This window comes from Panthera tigris, chromosome D3 (assembly GCF_018350195.1).
Source record: "Panthera tigris isolate Pti1 chromosome D3, P.tigris_Pti1_mat1.1, whole genome shotgun sequence".
NCBI lineage: Eukaryota > Metazoa > Chordata > Mammalia > Carnivora > Felidae > Panthera > Panthera tigris.
Window position 1 is genome coordinate 62,340,414 of NC_056671.1, and position 24,411 is coordinate 62,364,824.

General features: G+C 36.3%; 1 protein-coding gene across 2 annotated transcripts in view; it reads left to right on the forward strand.

Moving 5' to 3' along the window:
- Positions 1–362: 362 nt before the first annotated feature.
- Positions 363–24,411, forward strand: part of PIK3C3 (phosphatidylinositol 3-kinase catalytic subunit type 3) — a 140,677-nt gene continuing 116,628 nt past the window's right edge. Inside the window, exons 1-4 of one of the 2 annotated variants that reach the window (XM_007081803.3) lie at positions 363–517; positions 4,251–4,439; positions 8,907–9,050; positions 16,334–16,463. In XM_007081803.3, coding sequence (XP_007081865.2) covers positions 450–517; positions 4,251–4,439; positions 8,907–9,050; positions 16,334–16,463 — 531 coding nt within the window. In that variant the 5' untranslated portion in view covers positions 363–449. The other variant, XM_042962956.1, reaches the window with a different exon arrangement.

The window sequence follows — 24,411 nt, forward strand, 5'->3', positions numbered from 1 at the left end:
TGGAAATTGAACTTGCCAAAATTCTAATTCTTGTAATTGCTCCTTGTTTAGCCTACAGCGAGCGAAGACTGTTACCATTCTTTTTGAATCGAATTTTGTTTTGATTTTAGATGGAGCTCAAGCGCAAAAGCCAGCTTCTTTTCTTACGGGGGAAAAAAAGGTTCTTCAAACAGGAAAAACACAGGAAGCCTGGAATGTAACCATATAGGTTGTTTCCGGGGTCCCACTTACCCTTAAGCAATATGGTGAGCTACTTTTGCACTTGCGCAGAAGGAAAAGTTGGGCGGGGAGTTCCGCTGCGTCGGGTCGCGCTCCGGACAGGGATTGGTAGCAGCGGGCGTGAGAGGCGGAACCGGAAGCGCCTGTGTTGTAGGGCTTAGCTTGCTCGGTCCCGGTGTTTTTCCAGCGCCTTGTTACTAGAGGTTGGTGCTGCCTTTGCTGCGGGTGCCATGGGAGAAGCGGAGAAGTTTCACTACATCTACAGTTGCGACCTGGACATCAACGTGCAGCTTAAGATGTAAGAGAATCGGGAGAGTGACTGGGATTGCTGGGGCTTGGGGACGCTGAGGCAGGGGCCTGTGGGTTGGGGGGAGAAGATGGTTATTAGCCTAAAGGCCTGCCTGGGGCGGCAGGGAGGGCTGCAGCCAGGGAAGCGGAGGAGAACCGGAGCTTGGAGAGGGGCGATGTCAAAGAAAGATTGAAGACTAGGTCTCTGGGAGAAGGGTAGCGGTAGGAGTCTGCTCTCAAGTCCCACGATGTTTTACTTTGTTTGAAGCATCTTGCTGTTGACAGCAACCTTTTGAGGGTTTTTACATTTTACAGATGAAGGGATCAAGTCTCAGTTAAGTCGTCCTCTCGCTGGTAGTAGTTGGAAGGTCTTTAGAACGGGGCTGGCAGGTGGAAGGGAGACTAAAGAAATTATGGAGAGGTAGACACAGGCAACGACCTGGTAGTTGAGAGTAAGATGAGCACATGGATAGAGTACTAGAAGCACAGGAGGTGATAGCGGCTTAGATCGAATCTTTGGACCGTGTGGCATTATTTAGCCAGGGAAGTTGGGAGTCATTCGGAGGTGACGGTGGCAGTTGCAAAGGGACCAGAAGATATGAGAAAAGAGCCTTGTAGGAAAATCTTGGGGCATCACAGTTGAAGTAAAGGCCAAGGGCATGACAGCTTGAGATGAGATTACTGGAACGGAGACTGGGAACTGGTGGGACTGAGTTGGAAATTATGTCCATTTTAGGGCAGTCTTATAGAAGTATTTTCATATGTGAAAGCTATCATAAATTATGAATCATATCATCATTCATAATATGTTTAGTCAGTATTCGTCTAATGTGCCTCTGGCAAAGGGCTGCATACAGGCAGTGAGTACGTTTTCCCAGCTGTCAGATGCACCTTTGAAGGACTGTTTCCTTTTATTTTCAGAAGTTACTTATTTCAGACTCTGACAGATCTTTTACTATCCATCTTGTGGTGGTAGTAAAAATAATAATTCAACAACCAAACTATACTTTTGTAAAATCATTTACACACCCATTTCAGGAAATTTCTACAGCATGTGGCACTAGTTGTTTATACAGGACTGCATTGTTATTATTTGGTAAAGGGCTTTCCTTCAGTCTCCTACCTCTCAGTATTTCTTGGACATATGAATGAATTTTTTGAAACTTTTGAATATTAGAAGGAAAGAAGAAAAGTGAAACAAAACAAAACAAACACAAAAAAACCCTGAGCTGTTATTAACAGTTACACACTTGGTATTTTGAGGCAACAATAAAGCATAAATTAGAAGTTTGACAAAATTCAGTACTGTCTTTCAGCTTCTGTGACTGCCATTGTTGGTTATTGGGGCACAGGAAGTAGCAACTTAGAATCATATAATCAGAGAATAGTGAATTTTTTTTTTAATTTTTTTTTAACGTTTATTTATTTTTGAGACAGAGAGAGACAGAGCATGAACGGGGGAGGGGCAGAGAGAAAGGGAGACACAGAATCGGAAGCATGCTCCAGGCTCTGAGCCATCAGCCCAGAGCCCGACGCGGGGCTCGAACTCACGGACCGTGAGATTGTGACCTGAGCTGAAGTCGGACGCTTAACCTACTGAGCCACCCAGGCGCCCTGAGAATAGTGAATTCTTTAATTCAGCTTGTTCTCCCCTTCAGTTTGTTTCTCCAGTTCAGTTTGTTCAGTTTGTTCTTTAGTTTAATTGCTACAGTTTTAATAACAAGTTACACTTTGATGTCTCTTTTCTTAGCGCTGTAATTGGAAATCAAACTGCCTGAGAGACATAGTCACTTTGGATGTGCCAAAGCACTTTAAAAGCAGCTGTCTGAAACTGGCACATCATTAGCCTACCCCTCTAACTCTAATCTTCCCATGTTGTCTGTCTTATTTTCATGATTGTTGGCATCATTCAGCAGGTTGGTTAAGACAGAAAACTTTGGAACTCTGCACACACCCCTCTCTTACCTTCTGTGTTTAATCATTCACAAATTGTCTTGAATCTACCAGCTTCATATCCTTGATCCACACCTCAGTCTCTCCTCTCCATTATGTTCTTATACTGCTGCCAAAAGTATAAATCTGATTGCATTACTGTCACTTCAGATCATTCATTTAACAGATTTTTGAACGTTCACTTTGTGTCAGGCACTGTGCTGAATATGGTATCTACCTAGCTTCATTTTATACCTGCTTTTCATTCTCATCTCTAGCTTCTTTGCCACATGAGCTTCATGCTTTAGCTATACCAAACAACTTGTAGTTCCCTAAACCTACCGTCTTGCCTCTTGGCCTCTATATATGGTTATCTGTTCTTCTGGGATGACTCCTTACCTTTTGGTTCTCATCTCCATATATTGTTCAGGCTCATTTCACACATCTGTCTGGGATACTAAGCTCTTGCTCCCAAGCAAGGTTAGGTGTTCCAGAGACTCTTTGAGTTATCTTTCTGCAGTAGGAAGGACATTGGCTGGCTTTGGCCTCTTCTGCCCTTGTTTCTATTCTCAGCTCTGTTACTTTGTGAACAATAAGCTTGATTTCTGAGTCTCTGCTTCATTATTTATAAAATGAGAAAAGAGTGAAAAGTAATAAAGTTTATAAAATTCCAGGCACAATATTTGACATAATCTTGTCCAAGCAATGTTCCCACCTCTTTTTTAATGTCTGTACGTATCTTTTATGACTTCTTTTTAAAAAAAAATTTTTTTTGTTTGTTTTTATTTTATTAAAAAAAATTTTTTTAACGTTTATTTATTTTTGAGACAATGCGAGAGACAGAGCATGAGCGGCGGAGGGACAGGTAGAGGGAGATACAGAATCTGAGGCAGGCTCCAGGCTCCACGCTGTCAACACAGAGCCCGACGTGGGGCTCGAACTCATGAACCACGAGATCATGACCTGAGTTGAAGTTGGATGCTCAACCGTCTGAGCCACCGAGGCGCCCCGTTTTTATTTTATTTTAAAATAAAATAGATTTATTTTATATTTTGAGAGAGAGAGAATGCAAGCAGGGAAGGCGCGGAGAGAGAGGGAGACACAAAATCCGAAGCAGGCTCCAGGCTCTGAATCGTTGGCATAGAACCTGACTTTAGGCTCTAACTCACAGACCGTGAGGTTATGGCCTGAGCTGAAGTCGGACGCTTAACTGAGCCACCCAGGCGCCCCTCTTTTATGATTTCTAACTGTGTTTTTTAATTTAATGTGATCAGATAATATTATGAGTTACATTATATATATAATGATAATATATATAATAACATATATATAAACATATATAAATAATAATACATAGTAACAAAAAGTAAAAGAGTAATAAAAGAATATACAGTTACAAGTAAGTGGAAGCAAAGACTTTATTTATTATTTATCTCATCTTTCATTTTTGGACGTCTGTGCCCAGCACAGTGAATGTTTGTTGAATGAATACATGAACAAGTTCTCAGCTTGAAATTAAGTGAAACTAAGGCCTGGAAAGCTGGTGATGTCTAGAAGGTAGATCAAGAGATGATGACAGAACATAAAATTAAGTAAAAGCGTAAAATAGAGAAATATGTTGATGAAGATTAGAATGATTTTAGGTATGTTGGGATTTTGAGAGACCTTTATAAGATGTAAAAGTGGCTTTAATTTTATATACAGGAAAATGTTGAGGTAAGATTACCATGATACAAACATAAACTATTTTTGGTGTATGTTGTGTATATGTTTAAAAATGTCTATAAACATTATTATTCTTATACTTTCAGAGGAAGTTTGGAAGGGAAGAGAGAACAAAAGAGTTATAAAGCCGTTCTAGAAGACCCAATGTTGAAGTTTTCAGGGCTGTACCAGGAGACATGCTCAGATCTTTATGTTACTTGTCAAGTTTTTGCAGAAGGGAAGCCTCTGGCCTTGCCAGTGAGAACATCCTACAAAGCATTTAGTACAAGATGGAAGTAAGTTGTCTTGCATATGGTGGGTTCCAGACTATTCTTCTATTTCTTTATAAATGTGGCAAGAATGATTTGGTAGGGATTAAAGAGGAAATTAAAAAAAAAAAAAATTTGTACCTAATACCTGTAAGCATTGATCTAATAGTTTAAAGCAGTAGCCTCCTCAGATGGAATAAAATATTATATATAGTAATATTGTAAGCACAATTTAGGTAGAAGTGAATTTGTGTTTGTATTCAATATATTGGTGTATTTTTATAAGTACTTGACTGATTCACAAAATGAGCCAAACCAAAAATACATGTGTAACATCTTTAAATTTTCTACCACTCTATGCCCTGAACACGTGAACACTTCTGGATTGTCTAAAATATCCAACCTGATGTTTGTAGCTCAGATTTTCAGAGAGAGAGATCTGTTCGGATCAGATTTTTATTATTATTTTAAATATGAAGCTAACTTAAAAAAAAGTTCATGGTTTATTGAGCATGGTACATTAGCAGACCATTGTTGGGTTGCAAGGTAAATCTAGTGAACGTGAAGTTCCTGTTTTTCCAGAACACTGTTGTGGGTCCTGAAATCAAACTCTTGTCTCCTCTTCTTTGATAGATTATGTGGTGCAGTTTTGTTGCTCTACCCATGAGGGTTATTCAGCACCCTGGTAGGCTCTCTGCAGGATTCACAGGTTATGTGCCTCTTAAGGAAGAAGCTTATGCCCACAGTGTTAATGAAGAAAAGGTGTGACGAAATGGACTACCAGGTCGAGGGTACAGCCCTGTGTTTACCAAGTGTGGTCTAGTAGGTTGAGAAGGGTTTTTTCAGAGAGCAGAAGTCTGAGCTCTAGTGATCTGGCTTCGTTGAAACTGACTATTTTAATAGTGTAATTTCTTTAGTAGTCCTTTTGTGGATAGCTATAAACACACACAAACACACTCAAGTATATATATATATGTATATACTTGTTATTTTGGAAAATTTCAAACCTGCAAATGTAGAGAGAATAATACAATGAACTTCCAAGACTCTATCACCTAGCTTTGATAATTACTAAATCAAAGCCAATCGTGTTTCATCTATATCCAGTTATTTTAAAGCATATTCCAAATATTTTATTCTAACTGTGTTTCTGTGTATTTGTTTTTTGTTTTTGTTTTTGTTTTTTTTTGAGAGAGAATATGTACATGCAGGGGGAAGGACTGAGGGAGATGGAGAATCTTGAGCAGGCTCCACGCCTAACGTGGACCCCGACTCAGGGCTCGATCTCACTGAGATCATGACCTGAACTGAAATCAAGAGTCCGATGCTTAACTGACTGAGCCACCCAGGCATCCCTTTGTGTATTTCTTTTGTTAAACAAAACTGCAGTACATAATTATAATACATAATTACATCTAGAGCAATGGACCAGGATTCCTTAATTATATCAGGTTTTTCAACTGGAATCAGGAAATGTGCAAAAACCTGAAATTGTATGCAGAATTTTGTATCTTGTGCATTTTTACAAGGACAGAGCTCAAAGCTTTTATTAGATTTTTTGAGGTGGCTTATAGCTTCAAAAAAGACTTTAAAACTACAAATTAGGTTTAGACCATCAACATTTATGGCGAGTTCCACTTTTCTTGGTGAGGGAAATTGTATAGTGGTTTTGCTTCATGCCTTGGCAATAAAGAAAATTAGAGAAAAAGCATATTCCCAGTTATAGGGAGATTCAAGTCTTTTCTCTTCCCATTTGCCAACTCCTTTCTTCATTTGTTATGTGTTATGTATTGTTGAAAGATATAAAGACTGCCATATTCGCTGTCCCGAAGTTTGAATTTTTTTTATATTTTTAAAATTGTGAATACACAAGTAAGTGCTTACTACACAAGTAAGTACTGCAGAATAATTAAAGTGGCTTCTTTTAATTGAAAGGTTCAACACATCTGTGTAGGAGATAGGGTGAGAAAATACCTCATGTTGGGTTATATGAGGGTAGGCTTTTTGTTTGGTTTGTTTCTTTTAAATATATTCTTTTGGCTCAGGGGGAAGACATTTGTAGATTTTGTACACCCTGTTCTTTGGTATTTAAGAGGTGAATTTTTTAGTTTATCAAACCAAAAATTGCCCTCCTAAAATGCTTTGAGGGCAAACTTTTCACAGTCACCTTCTATACACTTAAAAAAGAAATAGTGTAAACTTAGGAAAAATAAATTATACTGTAAAAGGATCTCTTACAATGTAAAAATTTGCATTTCCTTAGTTTAGACCATATTTTTGGATAGTTGAGATTCCTAATGATCTGAGTCTGATTTTTGAGATTCTGATAGTGAGTTGTGAGAGTTCAAATAGTAAGGATTTATCCAAAATTTACCCAAGTCTATTCTGTCTTCTCCTATTCTATCCTGTCCATAGTGGGGAATCTTGTACTTTAGCTACATTTAAATAGAGTTGTCATTTGTATGGAATATTGCAGATTTCCATGTTTTATATGTAAATATTATTCTGTACGCAAGTGGTTTAAATCTTATTTTTTTTAAATTTATATTCTCTCCTGTCCCATAAAGGATATAACATGACTTTAGAGAGAAAAACATAGACTGATAATCTAATATAATTAAGAAATGACAAAAGTAGGATTTAGGAGTGCACTGGTCAGACAAGAAGGTTAGTACAGTTGTATGTGGGGTGGTGAGAATCCAGCCATGCAGAATCAGGCTTCAGAATATTGAAATGTTTTGAAAGTTGCCAACTAGATTTAGTCTCTAGCTCAGTGAGGGTTGGGGTGTGTGGAAGGCATGATGTGCTGAGAGGGAGAGAACAAAATGGGGTTCAGAATTTATATCTTTTTGATATCTGATCAGATCTTTCCATAATTTCTGGAAAATCTAGAGTTTTGAAATAATATTATATCTGCAGATTGATTTTCTTCAAAAGAATTCTTCTGCAGCAGTCCAGTATATAAAACAGGTTACAGTATAGTTAATTTGATTTTAAAAAGGTGTGGGGGTGTGTTTTTAGATGACAAGTTTGAGGCAGATGATTGCGTGGTCATAGATACTGTTTTTTAGTCAAAGGACAGAATATAGAAGTGAGAATTTCCATAATTCATTTTGGATATTGTTGTTGATTTTTCTGTCTTTAGCCTGTATTAGTTAATTTTTGTGGTTTTTTTCCTTGGCACAAGATGATACTGCTTAGTATTTACCCTTTCAGTCAGACCCACCTTGTGTACAGTAATTAAATAAATTCATTTAGTTCCTGAAGTTTATCTAGTGAAGAATGGCTTGAGAAAGGCTTTTTTGAGAGATGATTTATTTTTTTAAGTTCTTCATAGAAGAAAAGGATTTAATAACTTTTGATTCTCCTTTAAATTGGTAGTCATGTCTAATTTTCCTGTAGGTCCTTGAATTTATATGGTGGGCATAAATGATTTATCCTTTAAGTTTTTGAAAATTCTGTTCAATTTCTTACTGATGCAGATGTATTTGACCTAGACTGGGATATGCCCCTTTGATAATAATTTTGAGTAAACAGAATAATTTTGAGTAAACAGAGAGAAACAGTTCTGTGTGTCTTCTGGGTGTTAGTTTGTGTATTGTTTGCATAATTTTCTTTTGGGATTTTAAAAGCCATCTGTTGTTTAAGGGAGTTGAAATTGTCAAATAGATTCAGTATGAAGTTTGAATGCAGAAGAAAATTTGCAGGGATAAATAGAAATAAAAAAAAGAGCTGTGTTATCATTACTAAATTATTAAGCATGAACATTCTTTAGTGAAATCATATATACAGGTATGCTTTAAAAACGTGACACCTGATAGCTTTGCATTATCAGTATTGATGAAATAACTTGAGGAACAGAAAAATATGTAAAAAATTGTCATATGTTTGTCCAGAGCAGTCTGGTAACTTCTTCATGTTAGGGTGGTAGTAGATAGTCTACTTTGACCTCTTTAAGGTTTTGGTTGTTTTTTTCTCCTTTGTTGAGGTACTCTTGTATAATATAGGACCATACTATCCTCAGCAGCATTTTGAATAATTCTTTTTTTTCTCTTTATAATATAAAAACTGTGTTCTGGAAAATGCTTATAGATAATCATACTTACATTCAAAACAAGTTTGGATCTAACATGCTTGTGTTTTACCAGATTTTTATTAGCCATTATCACTTTCCTGTGTCTTAGTGATATTATGTGAATTTCTTGATTAAAGGATACCAGTGTAAATTTTCATGAGCTTGGCTTTTCATTATTTTTTTTTTCATGTGTTCTGTATTTAAAATTGAAGTTGCCTCCATCAGAATCGAGGTAAGTGTCACATTTTTTGTAGTACCAACCTAATCTTTTGGAACATTTTCTCTGGACAAATCGTACAAAAGTATGGTTTGTTAATTTAAAAGGAAGTTTACACACACACACACACACACACACACACACACACACACACACAGTTTATTTCCTTAGCTTTATGTTTATGTTGACTTTATTTCTATAGCTGGAATGAATGGCTAAAACTTCCTGTAAAATACCCAGACCTGCCCAGGAATGCCCAAGTGGCCCTCACTATATGGGATGTGTATGGACCAGGGAAGGCAGTGCCTGTGGGAGGAACAACGGTTTCGCTCTTTGGAAAATATGGGTAAGCATTCTTTTCTTCTGATCTTTTAGGAATATTGGGAGAGCTTTTCTTTTTGGGAGAGCTTTAATAGTTTATACCTACTCTGGTGCTCTGTGTCCTAGGAAGCAAAAACATATTTGGTATACATGATTCCTTTATTCTTGAGACTGAATTTGACACAAATTTCCTATGGGATATGCAGGTAGATTAATTAAGACACACAACTTCAGTTACTGTACAGTTAGTGATTGGTAATATGATTTCTATTTGAAAATAGTCATTAGAAATTTGAATCTTGCTAGAAAAAGAGGCTCTTTGGTGTATACTGTAATTGCATTGTTAAAGCATTTTTTTTGCTTTCTCAAAGTAGTGACAGGGCAATAAGCAGAGTTAAAAAGCATTGCTAATAATGATAGTGATTATATCACTGTGACTATATCATTGAAAAGGTGTCAACTCAGTTTTTAAAAATTTACAGATAATAGAAGTTTGTTGTAAAACAATAACAACAACAACAACAACAACAAAAGCATAATCCTGAAAGGTATTTTTTCTCCCTCTTTTTTCTCCTGGAACAGAAGGATCACTATCTTTAGAGAATTGGTGATATTCTATTATTCTTTTCTGTGTATATTAATTGGGGTTTTCCTCTAAAGAACGTGGTCTTTCATCAGGTATTGAGTTACCTCGGTACACTGTTTATATAGGAAAGGCAGATGAATGTTCACTTTTTTCTTCTTTACCAATTTTTTTTTAAATTCTTTTTTTTAATGTTTATTTATTTTTGAGACAGAGAGAGACACAGCATGAATGGGGGAGGGGCAGAGAGAGAGGGAGACACAGAATCAGAAGCAGGCTCCAGGCTCTGAGCCATCAGCCCAGAGCCTGATGCGGGGCTCGAACTCACGAACCGTGAGATCGTGACCTGAGCTGAAGTCGGACGCTCAACCGACTGAGCCACCCAGGCGCCCCTCTTCTTTACCAATTTTAAGAATGAGTTGGTGTTCTGATAACTTGTCTATTTGATGATGGAGGTTTTTTTTTTCCTTTTTGTTTTTAAGTTTTGTCATTAACTTTTAGTCTTAAACACTTTTGAAATATTTTAATTAATTTGTCTTTAGTCTTCACAGTGTTCAAACACTCCCATTTTTGGTCAGTAATAGTTCCTTCAAGCTTATCCCCTCCCTGGTTCTGTGACAGTACTCCAGTAGTCATTCGTACCTTCTTTGCTGTCTGGTTGACACACTATTTCAGGCTAATTGGGCAGTTTCTCACCCCCGAACTGGAATCTCTGAAACCCTACTTCTTTTCAGTGCAAAATAGGTAGAGAACTTAATCTAGGTATTATCAGACTTATTAATTTGTGTTGATTTTAAAGTTGGATAATGTTATTGCCTGAATTAACTTGCACATCATTAAATTTAAACGAAGATGGTCATATTTTGATATGTTTGTTTACTGTTTGTGTATGTTTCTGTGAATTGCTTTTTGATGTCCACCTATTTTTTCAAAAAGTGAAATATAATTCACATGCCATAAAATTCTGCTTCCTTTTGAGTTGTCAGTTTTCTTACTAATGTATAGGTGTTATTTGTAGATTAATGAATTAGCCATTTGCATGTCACATGTTACAAATACTGTGTTTCCTGTTCGACTTTTTTTGAATTAGTATATATTTATTTGTTTGCTTGCTGTTCATGGACCTTAAATTATCATGTTGATCAGCTTTTATTTTTATGGGCTGTGAATTGTTTTAGAAAGTCCTTTTCTAATTTTAAAAGAGATTTCCTTTTATGATTTTTATTCTTATTTAAGTCTTTGATTCATCTAAAATCACTTTCTGAAAGGAGTGATTTATTGAGAATCAACTTAAAAAAACCCAGAAGACTGACAAATGGCTACTTATTTGTCTTAACACTATTTGTTAAATTGGCCTTTGTTTCCAAATATTTTGAAATGGTACCCTTATATATTCAATTCATCACATATTGAAGTCTAAGAGAAACAGTGTAGTATATTCATACGGTGGTGGTTAGGGGTGCAGCATGGGGAATCAGATTATTTGGGTTCAAATCCTGGCTCATTTGTTTATTGTCTTTGTACCCTTGGGCAAGTTATTTAATATCCTGCTGCCTCAGTTTCCTCATCTCTAAAATGATATAACAATATTTATCTTATAGAGTAGTTTATGATGATAAATTACTGAAGACACATAATTAACTTAATAAGTGTTCAGTAAATATTAGCTTCAACATTATTTCTGAACTATTCTGTTAGTCTTGAATACTATTATAAAATGTTTTAATATTAGATGGGGAGCATTTTCCTTATTTGCCTTTTTATAATTTCTCTGGATATTCTGTTTGTTAGATAAATTTTTTATTATTTCTTCAAATAAAAAAAGCTCACTGTTATTTTGTTAGGAAGAAATTGTATTGAATTAGATATGTTAATTAAAGGAGAAAATTGACACCTTTGTAATATTGAATTTTGCCATCCAGGGATAGGGTGTGTCAGAAAGCCTTCAACTCATGAACAAAATCTAGATGTAATTTCATTTAGAATACTTTGGTTGCTTAATAATGTGAAGGTATTTTTGTTTGTTGTAATTATTAAAGAGATATTTATTACTGAAATTCATGAAAGAACAAATTTAGACATAGTCTGACACATGACATATAATTTGGTTAAAATAGCATGTTACATTAGAATGGACATGTCACTAAGTCAGTATTGTTCCTTTTCCAGAGTGTCTGTTCCTTTTCGCTGTTCTCTACTAGGGTGGGGTTTACTACACAGTAAAAAAGTGCACAACAGTTTATTACTTTTGCTGTGTAGTTAGTGGTTAAATGTTCTTGAGAAACAACAGATACACCTCTTGGTTTTTCCTCTTGACCTCTTTATAAGTGGTTTCCCTTTTGGAAAATCAGCTGGAGGTTTTGTCATAAAAGCACACCTCTGCATTTAGATGACCTTAGGATATAGTTTCAGGAGACAATTGGACTAGACAGTAAGTATGAGACAACCGAAATTTCCACAGAAGTGCAGTAAAATGAACTGCCTAAAGCCAAACAAACTCTTTCTTTCTCAAATTAACATTTGTGACCCAGTTTTACTTGACTTTTGGCAAGTTTTTGAAAAGTACATGAAGTCGGTAGTGATCAACCTATGAATAAGAAGCATCTGGTAAGCTCACTAAACAGTCATCTTCCTGTGTTCTCATTAATTTAGTGAGGGTGTCATGGGGCCCAAGATTCGGCATTTTTAGTAAGCAGGATCCCAAGCGATGCTGTGGCCTATGGATCAACATTTTGGGAAACGCTGCATTAACCTTTTTATAATAGTCGACTTGTAGAACTTATGCCAGCAGTTGTTTTCAAAGTTTCTTTCTTTCATCCTGTTGCCCGCTTGATTTGTATTTCTGTGTGAACCCCAGTAAAGGAAGCATTCCTTTGCCTCCCATCCAAACCATGATGGAAATGTGCCTGAAACATAAGTCAGTAGTATTTGTTGTACTTTAAGAAGTAATTAAACCCCAAATATTTCCATGAAGGTAGTGGTAGCAATAGGTGGGAGTTCAACTTCAATTCGTTTTCCTGATATTAAGTAAATTAAGACTTTGAATCTTGGAGAGTCCTCTGTTTTTTCGTAACTCTTAACTGGACATTAGGTCATGCTGCCCGTCCATGTCCTGAACACATGAGGTGTCAGGTGAAAATAAAACGTGTTGGAGATTGGTACTGACTCTGTGCACCTCCCTCTCTTAGAGCAGGGTTTCTCAAATAGGACTGGTTGACTTATTACTTTCCGAATTCCTGCCTTATCTCTGTACTGAGTATCTCTGTACTTGATTATCTGAATTAGCTCACTTTTAAAACAAAAACAAAACACATAGCTCCTATGTGGTTGTATGTCAGTTAGCCAGATGATAACATCAGATTTCAATAGAGGTTTCCCTGATACTTTGAACAGTGGGGAAGGAATGAAGAAAAGGTGGATCATCTACTCCTGTTCCCTCTAGGTTGACATTTATCCCGACCTTCACCTCAGAAAAAGGAAGCATAAGAAACTTTATGAAATTGAAATAAGTCCTTTTTCTCTGTGTGTCCTGGGGCCTTTCCTTGAGATGAACTGGGTTGTGCTGCATGTAAGCCCAGGTGTCTGCTGGCACGGTACTAGACTGTGTGCAGCTTTGTGTGTGACTGCTCAGGATGTTCAGGTGTTGTGGCAGGGTACACACCTCCGCTGGTACTGCGGGGTCACAGCTGCTTCTCTGCATGCTGCTGCTGACATTTCGGCAGAGAGAGTGGCATCCATCTTTTGGGTGGCCTCAGCAGGAAGCTGAAGTTTTTTTTTTTTTTTTTTTCCTTCCTACCGTTAAAAATCATGTCACGTGTCACCACGGTTTTTGTGATTTAAGGAAACTGCTTTAGACTGTAGTTTCTTCAGATGCTTCTTGAACCATTACATAACCCCAGTTGCTCCTCACCTTTTCCCCTAAGTAGGGCTGGTATGGACTTAGTTTTTAAGAAGTGGTCTTCAAAGCATGTGATAGTTGTCTTACAATATTGGGAACCTTGTGATGTCAACTCTTGGTATTTGCTAATGTCTGTTTTGTTTACTTGAGTCTGTGTGAAGCAGTGCTTCTTGGAGAATAGTATAATTAATAATTGAAAGACTCATCTCTTAAGATACAGCTAGAATGACTAATTGTCCTCATTTTGAAAGTTTAGCTGGTGAGATTTCTAAGTAGCTAAAAAACGGATTGATCATTAGATTGAATTGGCAGAGAACCATAAGCAGGCTGCAGATTTCTCGTGCAGATGTTTTTCCACATGTGAATTTGAAAGTCAGGGCAGTGGCTGCGATAGTGGCTTGGCACTGGGAGCTGGAACGTCAGCAGCAGCTGTTGCTGGGGCCTCCGCTGGAGTCCGAAGGAGATCCTGCTATGCTGTGTCTTTTGTCTTGCCTGTTTGGCTTAATTTCCCAAGTGGACATGATGCTCTGAGCATCTTTTGGCTTGCCACCTGGAGGCTGTGTAACTCTCTGCAAAGGTTCCATTAGCGTCAAAAGAAAGTAATATGTTCACTTGATCATTTGAGTCACTTGGCATCACCCCTTCCCTCCACGTCCCGTATCCTTAAATCTTCTCTCCAGATTCATCCCAAGGCACCTAAATCATTTAGTAAACTGACTTCCTGCCAAATGTACTTATTTTTGATTTAGTTACATTCAGCCAGTCACAGTATTCACTGGGGGATACAGAGGTAGAGAGAAGGAAGGCAGGCCTTCTGCTGTTTCTCAAGGTACATGTAAGGATATTCATTTAAAGTGGCATTATTGCTTCACTGTACCCAGTTTCTTAGAGACTAAGCAGGTCTGCTTGATATTGAATCTATACCTGATTTGAAAGAAAGTGAACTTTATAAAAGGCTGGCATATGTGCTTTCTTTGTAATATAACTTTTTGATCTTTAATATGGTAGATAAATCTTGAGAATTTTTATTCTTTACAACTAATCAGTGCATTTCTGGGGGGCCTCTAAGGTAAGCTTTTGCATGGTTGCTGGGTGCCACCTGTTTATTGCCAGCCTTAAACACCTTGTAACAAGTATGGTTATACCTTAGTCTTAACTGTGCTCATGAGCTTGTAGCTATCGTTTATCATTCCATTCTCATTGTTCATGGCATCATTGCTTATATACATTACAGAATCAGTGAAAATCCTCTTTATTATCTGGGAAAAATCTGTGAAGAAATTTTCCATTAGTCAGAACATGATAATAAATGGCTTAAAAATTTTATGTAAGCCTTTTATAGTTAAGTATAATGTTTTTAAAGATGGAAAAATGCTGTATCAATATATGTAATGTACTTTATTAAATTTTTTTTTAATGTTTATTAATTTTTGAGAGACAGAGCATGAGTGGGGGAGGGGCAGAGAGAGAGGGAGACACAGAATCTGAAGCAGGCTCCAGGTTCTGAGCTGTCAGCACAGAGCCTGACTCGAGGTTTGAACTCATGAACCATGAGATCATGACCTGAGCCAAAGTCCGACGCTTAACCGACTGAAGCCACCCAGGCACCCCATAATGTACTTTATTTTTTAAAAAGTTATTAAATGTGAGAGTGTACAAAATGCTTTGGACTTGCCTACTCACTTCCAGTCTTATTTTTTTCCATTGCAGTCATCAGCTTGCTCTTTGAGCTTTGGGAGGATGCTCTTTGATAGACTTTATATTGTTTGAAAGGTCTTGTTTAAAAAACAACAACAACAACAGTTAAGAAAAAAGAGAACACACTAACAGAAGGACATCTCTAATCCTTCCATGAAAAAACACTCAGACACTTAATAGTAGCATATTTAAAAAACAGTTGTCTAAATCTCCTTTATGACTTTGCTCAACCTTTACTCTAGGTCTTCTTGGTAGCTTTTGAAGGAAATTTGGCCATGAATAATCATTTATATAGTTTTTCACTATAAAGCAGGATCTCACCATCCTCAGATTGAATTTTGGCTGTATGTTAAATTTCTTGATTCATAGACATGGGATTTTTTTCTTATACGAATCTGCATTTGTATTCTGTTTTAGACCCATCTCTTGTGCAAAAGAAGACAGGAGAGAAATCATGATACCTAGTGAAAGGATGATAATAGCTAACATTTATTGAGTACTTCCTGTGTGGCAGGCATGGTTCTAAGTACTTTTTACTTCTACTGATCTATTTAATTTTTCTAACAACTCTGAGATACAGGTACTCTTTATAATCTTATTTTATAGATGAGAAAACTGAGACATAGAGGTTGGGTAATATACCCAAGGTCATGTAGGTAATAGTTGATGGCACTGCTGGGATTCAGATCCCAGCATTTTGACTTCACCTTCTACTGTGCTGAATTGTCACTTAAAGTAGAGAGTTATGTATTCATTTAAATTTGGTTTCAGTTATTATAAATGTGACATTCTTTTATTTGATAGGAATTTGGTCTCTATTATTTCTCAGATCTCCACTGAAATGATGAAGTGTGAGTGTGGTCCATTACGGAACTTTCTATTTCTACTCGACTTGTAGGATTTCTGTAATAGTTCTGTGTGGAGGGGAAAAGAATGGCATGTAAAAAAAACAGTGTTAACATGGATTTTAGTTGCTTAGTTAATTGCTTTATAACCCACTGGAGGTTTCAGGCTTGGCAAGACAGACATGCATTTTCCTGTGTGGAATTCTCTCTGTTTTAGGAACCTAAATGTCCTATAATGAACTGCATTAATTTACTTCTACCCTGAACACTATCTTTTCGCCTAGCATGTTTCGCCAAGGGATGCACGACTTGAAAGTCTGGCCTAATGTAGAAGCAGATGGATCAGAACCCACAAAAACTCCTGGCAGAACAAGCAGTACTCTCTCAGAAGATCAGATGAGCCGCCTTGCCAAGGTAAACAAATTTGGATCAGGTGGAAAGCTCTGAATGTGTCTACTATAGTACAAATGACGTTATGACTTGTCCGATTATTTTTTAATTTAAATTTAATTTTTTAAAGTTTATTTATTTTGAGAGAGAGAGAGAGAATGAGAGGGATGGAGGGAAAGTAGGGGAGGGGGAGAGAGAGAGGGAAAGAGGATCGCAAGTAGGTTCTGCACTGTCAGCGCAGAGCTGACATGGAGCTCAAACTCAGGAACAATGACCTGAGCTGAAATCAAGAATCTGACTGACTCTTGATTAACTCACTGAGCCACCCAGGTGCCCCTATTTTAATTTTTAATAAGAATATTATTGAAATAATAATTCACATACCATAAAATTCACCCTTAGAGAATGTATAGTTGAGTTGCTTTTAGTAAATTCACTAAAAGTTGAATATGTAGTCACACTACTATTTAATTTTAGAACATTTTCATCAAATATGTCACCATGCACTGTACCTATTAGTGGTCAATCCCCGTTCCCTCTGCTCTTTGGTTCCTGGCAACTACTGATCTACTTTTTATTTCTGTGGATTTTCCTATTCTGGACGTTTCAAAAAATTGAATTATATAATACGTAGCCCTTTGTGTTTGAATTCTGTCAGATTTGAAACTGTGGAGCTTTTGGTGATATTTTCAAGATAACCACTTTTTTTTGGTGATATAGTCTTAAAGATGCAGGTGTTACATGCTGCAGATTCTTACATTGCTTTGCTTGGAGGTAAAGATTCCTTGTATTACTAGCCGGTCTAAATGGCTCTCACACCTCCCCTGTCTCTTTTTTTTGTAAGCAGACTGAATTACTACCTTTTAATTTAAAAATTGCTTTATTTATTTATTATTATTTTTAATTTACATCCAAATTAGTTAGCATATAGTGCAACAGTGATTTCAGGAGTAGAGTCCTTAATGCCCCTTACCCATTTAGCCCATCCCCCACCTCCCACAACCCCTCCAGTAACCCTCTGTTTGTTCTCCATATTTAAGAATCTCTTATGTCTTGTCCCCTTCCCTGTTTTTATATTATTTATGCTTCCCTTCCCTTGTGTTCATCTGTTCTGTGTCTTAAAGTCCTCATATGAGTAAAGTCATATGATATTTGTCTTTCTCTGACTAATTCGCTTAGCATAATACCCTGTAGTTCCATGCATGCAGTTGCAAATGGCAAGATTTCATTCTTTCTGATTGCCGAGTAATACTCCATTGTATATATATACCACATCTTCTTTATCCATTCATCCATCTATGGGCATTTGGGCTCTTTCCATACTTTGGCTATTGTTGATAGTGCTGCTAGAAACATTGGGGTGCACATGCCCCTTCGAAACAGCATACCTGTATCCCTTGGATAAATACCTAATAGTGCAATTGCTGGGTCATAGGGTAGTTCTACTTTTAATTTTTTGAGGAACCTTCATACTGTTTTCCAGAGTGGCTGCACCAGTTTGCATTCCCACCAGCAATGCAAAAGAGATTCTCTTTCTCCACATCCTCGCCAGCATCTGTTGTTGCCTCAGTTGTTAATGTTAGCCATTCTGACAGGTGTGAGGTGGTTTCTCATTGTGGTTTTGATTTGTATTTCCCGGATGATGAGAGTGATTCAATCATTTTTTCATGTGTCGGTTGGCCATCTGGATGTCTTCTTTGGAGAAGCGTCTATTCATGTCTTTTGCGTATTTCTTCACTGGATTATTTGTTTTTTGGGTGTTGAGTTTGATAAGTTCTTTATAGATTTTGGATACTAACCCTTTATCTGATATGTCATTTGCAAATATCTTCTCCCATTCCGTCAGTTGTCTTTCCATTTTGCTGTTTGTTTCCTTCGCTGTACAGAAGCTTTTTATTTTGATGAGGTCCCAATAGTTCATTTTTGCTTTTATTTCCCTTGCCTCTGGAGACTTGTTGAGTAAGAAGTTGCTGTGGCCAAGATCAAAGAGGTTTTTGCCTGCTTTCTCCTCGAGGATTTTGATGGCTTCCTGTTTAATTTAGGTCTTTCATACATTTTGAGTTTATTTTTGCGTATGGTGTAAGAAAGTGGTCCAGGTTCATTCTTCTGCATGTCACTGTCCAGTTTTCCCAGCACCACTGGCTGAAGAGAATGTCTTTATTCCATTGGCTATTCTTTCCTGCTGTGTCAAAGATGAGTTGGCCATACGTCTGTCAGTCCATTTCTGGGTTCTCTATTCTGTTTCATTGATCTGTCTGTTTTTGTGCCAAAAAATTGTTTTACTGTAGTGTTTTCATTTAGGAAAAAAGGTAGGTTCAATTCTGTGTTTAACTCACAACAATATATCTTATGTAATGAATGTTTGTTCACAAAGCACTATGCTAGATACTGCTTAAAGATCCTTTTACAATTCTTTTATTAAGAGACTCTCTTTTAATTCTTACATGTAAATTTCCTTTGCAATCTTGTTCGTGTGGATAACTCTTTAGTGTCTGGAGAAAGTTTTCATGCCAAGCATTTTACAGCTTGTCTCAACCTACATATGGAAGAAATATTAATTATCAAGAATAAGTACTTGCATTGGGTTTGCTTTGTTCTTCAACATAAAATTTTCATTGTCAAGTTCATTCTGTGATTTTTATATTGCTCTTTTATGGAAAAGTGATGTATGTCATGGTTTCCTCATAAGCTTTTTAAGCAAATTACTGTTGTCAGCTTCCCTCCCCCATAATTAGAATTTAATTTCTAATTCAGCCACTCATTCTGAGGTTTTGTTTGCATTTTTACATGGGATACAGAAAAGTTCTCAAGCTTTTCATATATCAGCCTTCTTTTTAAGAGTTTATCTTGGTGATGGACTTTATGCTACACTTTGTGACTTTTATAAACCTGGAACAGTTATAGAAATTTTATCAGAATCAGCTCATTTATAGCATGTGGGTCACAGAGAGTTAAATCTCCAATGCAGGAGGAAGGTAGCATGTGTGGAAGAAGTAAAGCTCTTAAAATTTTTTTCTGTTTGTTTTTTGCGAACAGCAATGTGATGCATATTATGGATGAAATTCCAAATTTGAGGGGGTAACAAGGAGAGTCAAGAAATACATCCATTTTGGTTCTCTTTTAAATGAATTATTTATGTTTCTGTCCATATGTTCCTAATTTTTTTTCTCCAATTATTTTTGTTGGAAGATTCAGAAATAATTTTTATAACAGGTGACTATGCCATTTTTCAAAAAGCAGTATATGCAGCATAGGAATTTGTTTGAACTGGACTTCTCTGGATTTGTAAGGTAGCACGATGTTAAGTATTTCTCATTTTTATATTTTGAATTTTATGGTAGGAAAAAAAGATGTGACTTGATAGTGATCAACTTTTTTTATGATTGAAACAATAACTGCTTAAAGAGTTTTATGGGCTCACATTTATTCTTTTGGTTCTTAGTGCACAGTTGCAACTCTGGAAACGACGACTAAGCATATGCAGAGCAAAATAAGATATTGGGAAGAAGCTTTCTTAACATGTTTGGTAATTGATAGTAATCATTAACTGTCTAAATTCTTTACATTGAAGAATATGGCAAGTTTGGTCCTACTTTTTTAAGAGATACTAAAATTTTAATGTTGTCTGTATTTCCCAGAGTGGTTAACAGTTTTCAAATAAATTTTTATCCATTAATTTCTAAATCTTTAAAATGGGTGTAAAAATTAATGAGAATAAGCATCTTACAGCCTTTCTGAGGCTATTTGTAAATAAGCTCTTTTCAAAGTTCTTTGCTCCTAATAGAATTGTACTTGTTATTTCTGAGTGGAATGGAAGCTTCAAAACTTGCTATGCTGTGACTTCTTGCTTTAGTGTTACCTCATGTTCCCCAGAACACGAAAGAAAAACTATTAAAACCAGTAATTACTTTTCTTACATGGAAAATACATCGTGTTTGTAGCATTGTTGAAAGAACTGTTCCCTCTTTGAAGGAAGCTCTTTCTTTTTCTTGGCGCTTTTGGCTAATGTGTTTCATTCTTTTCTGTATAGAAGTTCGTCATGCTGTTTGAGATTTCAAAACCTTTTCAAAGCCTCCTGCTGTGGAGGAAGAACATGTTTTAAAAAATGATGTCTTAGGTTTGATGAAATTGGAAGCTTGGGCACTTGGAAGCACTTTTCAGTGGGAAGAGCACTGTGGTATGAGTCAGAGACTTGGCCATCCCACTGACTCACAGAAAATTTGAGCCCGTAAAATCAGAAGTTTAGAATGGATGATTTCTATGTAGGTCCTGTGTAGCAGCTATTCATACTCTGTTATTCTAAGAATACTGAAATAGCAAATGATCAGGATTGTTTATCTAACTGGATTTTACAGTTATCACCTTAGTAGAGAATAAACATGTGATCATCTGTTTGCAGTTGTGAATGAGCTGTGTTCATGTCATTCCTTCTGTGATCTGTATGCCAAAAGTATTATTCCGACCTGCCTATTATGCATGATATGGCTGTGCTCTTAGATTTTATTTTTGTTGTTGTTGTTTGATTCGTACCTGTTTCTTTAGTTACACCTTTTTCAGGCTGGCTTCCTGAGTCTGTGTCTCTTGTCTCATACCAGAGACAGTATACTTTGGTATTTGTTATACCTGAACTTAAAATTATACTTCCATATTTCTTTTGCTCTGAAAATTGTGCCACAGTAGCTCTCTTTCCCCCTTATTCTCCTGCCCCTCTCATTTTTCTGGTTCCACATTAAAAAGTTTGTTCTGTTAGATTGGCATTCTCTTCCACAAAACACTTTGAAGTTGTCTTTGGTACAGTACATTTTTAAGAACTGGGAAAAAATGTGTATGATTGTGTTTCCATTTGTATACAGTAAGAACAGATTTTAGATATAATACTCAAATTTCTCACACTACCATTTTAAGAAAATAAATAAGTATTCCAGTAGAAGAGACTTAAATGGTTCGAACTGAATGGTTTATTTCTTGTACTTTGATTTTCCAGCCAGTGAATTTACCATGATTGTTTCTAATTGTTGAGAAGGCAGTTGGACTCAGAGTAGATAGGTGCACATAAATCTTAATAATAGCAAAGCATAGTTACCATGCATTGTACCCATGAGCCAAAATAAATAGCACAGAGACAGTTTTCAAAATGCAGTGTAAGAAAGTCTGTTCGGTTATAGAAGTGCTTCAGTCTTGGCTGCCTGGGGATAATGGGACAAGAGGACTGTGAAATGAAGATGAACTACTTGAATGACTTGTGAAAAGATGGTGTTTGATAATTATTAAGCAAAGAACCTCAAACTCCAGCTGGACTAAATATTTTTATTCTCACTTATTGCTTGCTTAACTATGAAGTTTGTATTATAACTGCAATATGAATAACAAGTTTAAAAGCCTGATTTTTAGGTTGAATATTTTTAAAAGTCAAACCCTTTCAGAGGGAGTTTAGTGGAATTAACCTCTCTAATGGTTTTACATCATTTTGTGAACATGCCTAGTTTTCCTTTGAGGAAATGCTTGTGAGAAAAGGAAACAAATTGGAAGTCTTCAGTTTGGTTCTTATTTTTTAAAAGTTGGATTTCTTAGACTTAGCAGGGAATAGGGAGAAATGAATGCATTAAAATATACTCCTCTCCCATCCATTTCTTCCTAATTATCTTTTCTACCCCAGCTCTACATTTTCCTATTTAATATTTACAAGTATAGTATCTTTCTATTTGAATTGATTTGTGAAAATAATCAAAGGCCAGACTTCTGGAGCATTTATTCTACTTTCATTGTCCATGACCCAGCCTTTTAATGATTGTGGGCCTTACTTGAGCAAATTTGCCCATTGTTCCCATCTGCTGCGTTTTTCAGCTTGTCATATTGTAAGAGTTTTATGACTAGGATGCATATCCACCTGGGGTTTTGGATGTGACTACCAAGCTTCAGTGTTTGATTTATATTTGAATCCATGTCTTTAGACATGAAAGGTTAGTGCAAAAGCATGCCTCTCCACTGTCTCCTTTTCATTTTAGCAGCTCTGCTTGATGCCTTTGGAATGTGCTTTAGTTTCTGTCAATTTGATTAAGAGGAGGCAAAGAGAAAGTAACCCACTAGATGAAAAATGCTTTGTGGTCTGTGTGACACAGATAGGTTGGGGAAAGTTGAGTGTATAGGTGAGCATTGTGACAGTGAAGTTGTGGTAAAGTGAGGTGATGTTTCAGGCTGACCCTAACATTGTCTGCATGGAGTCATTCTGGGTCCAGGGTCCAGACTTCAGGTCTATAGCAGTAGGATCTGGATATTTTTAGTTCATTCAGGAGCAGTTAGTATCTTGAGAATAGGCTCATGCCAATCAATTTAAAGAGTTATAATCTAGAGCCGTACTGTCTAAAATAATAGCCATAATTCACAACTAGCAATTTAAGTTAATAAAAATTAAATAAGATTAAAAATTCAGTTGTTCTGTTACCATAATCACGTATCTAAGTGTTCAATTGCCACATGTGGCCAGCAGCTATTGAACAGTGCAGATATGGAATATTTCCATTATTGCCAAATGGTCTGTTGGATAGCACTGGTCTAGAGTGCCAATTTACTAATTTGTAATGGGCTGGTAACCATATTATTATCTTTCTGGTAACCATGTAACTTGTATCTGCTACCCAGGACACCATTTTTTAAGGTACCTTGGAAATTAAATTAGTCTTCAGGAGATTGTTGATTTCTTAGTGAGCCATAAAGGAGCTAAGCCTGAAGGAGCTAAAAAGTTCTGTAAGTCATTTCAGTTTGGGGAAATCTTAAAAGGACTTTCTCTCTCGACATTAACTTTTTAGTTGCAGCATTACTTGAATATGCTGTCTACACTACGTCTTTTGAGTAAACGTTGACACATTATCATGGTTACAAAATAATCTTTTAAAATTAAGACCAAGGTAACAACTTTTCTGCTGACATAATTTCGTGAAGTGGGATTGAGGCTATTTATTTTAGATTATTTTATAGTACTCTTTGACCTGCTGAAACATTTGCCCTTGAAAGAAAATATTTTACATTGAATGCATTACATTGCATGGGTACTAGTCTAGAGGCTTTAATTAGAGGAGCTCACTGAGATTTTTATTTCAAGTATATGGAAAAGTCCTCTTTTTTTAAAATGTTTTTATAGAACTAAATTTATTCAATGTAAGGGACTTTATTCTAAGATTGTATTCTTTCTGTGCTTTTGAGTATTAAAATGACCCTCATTTGACAGTAGCATTTAAAAAATGACTATGCTTGGCAAAATAAGATTTGGGAACATCTATAACTGTAAAAAAATTTAGTTGACATGCTATATTATATTGGTTTCAGGTGTACAACATGGTGATTTGGCATTTATATACTTTGTGAAATGCTCACCATGATAAGTGTAGTTACCATCTGTCACTATATAGTTATTGTAGCATTATCTGTCTCTATCTCCATCACCATCACCTGCTGTACTGAAGGCACACTGCTGTATGTTGGAGACAAAAAAAAAAGTTATTGGGTTGATGCTGTCATTATTCATAGTGCCATTATGAATAATAATAACTAATAATGATAATCAGCTTGCATGTATAAAATGTTTAATGTCTATAAAGCTCTTTAGCATAGATTGAGAACTAAAATGGAGAAGTGGTAAAAATCATGGCTTTGGAGACTGTTTTTCATTCAGATTTCAGTTGTCTTTTGTTTAGTTGTGATCTTAGGTTAACTACTTAACTTTGTCTAAGCCATGAAATCCTCATCTGCACAATAGAAATAATACTTACATCTACTTTCTTCAGTTATTGTGAAGACTAAATCTAAATGAGATAAAATAATTAAGGATTTAGCATATTGCCAGGCATCACTGAGCATTAATAAATATTAGCTGTTGTTATTACTTTATCTTATGTGCCTTCATTTGATTCTAATGAGTGTAATGATTAGACACTGTACATATTAGAAAATGTACCATACATTGTTTTTAAACTAA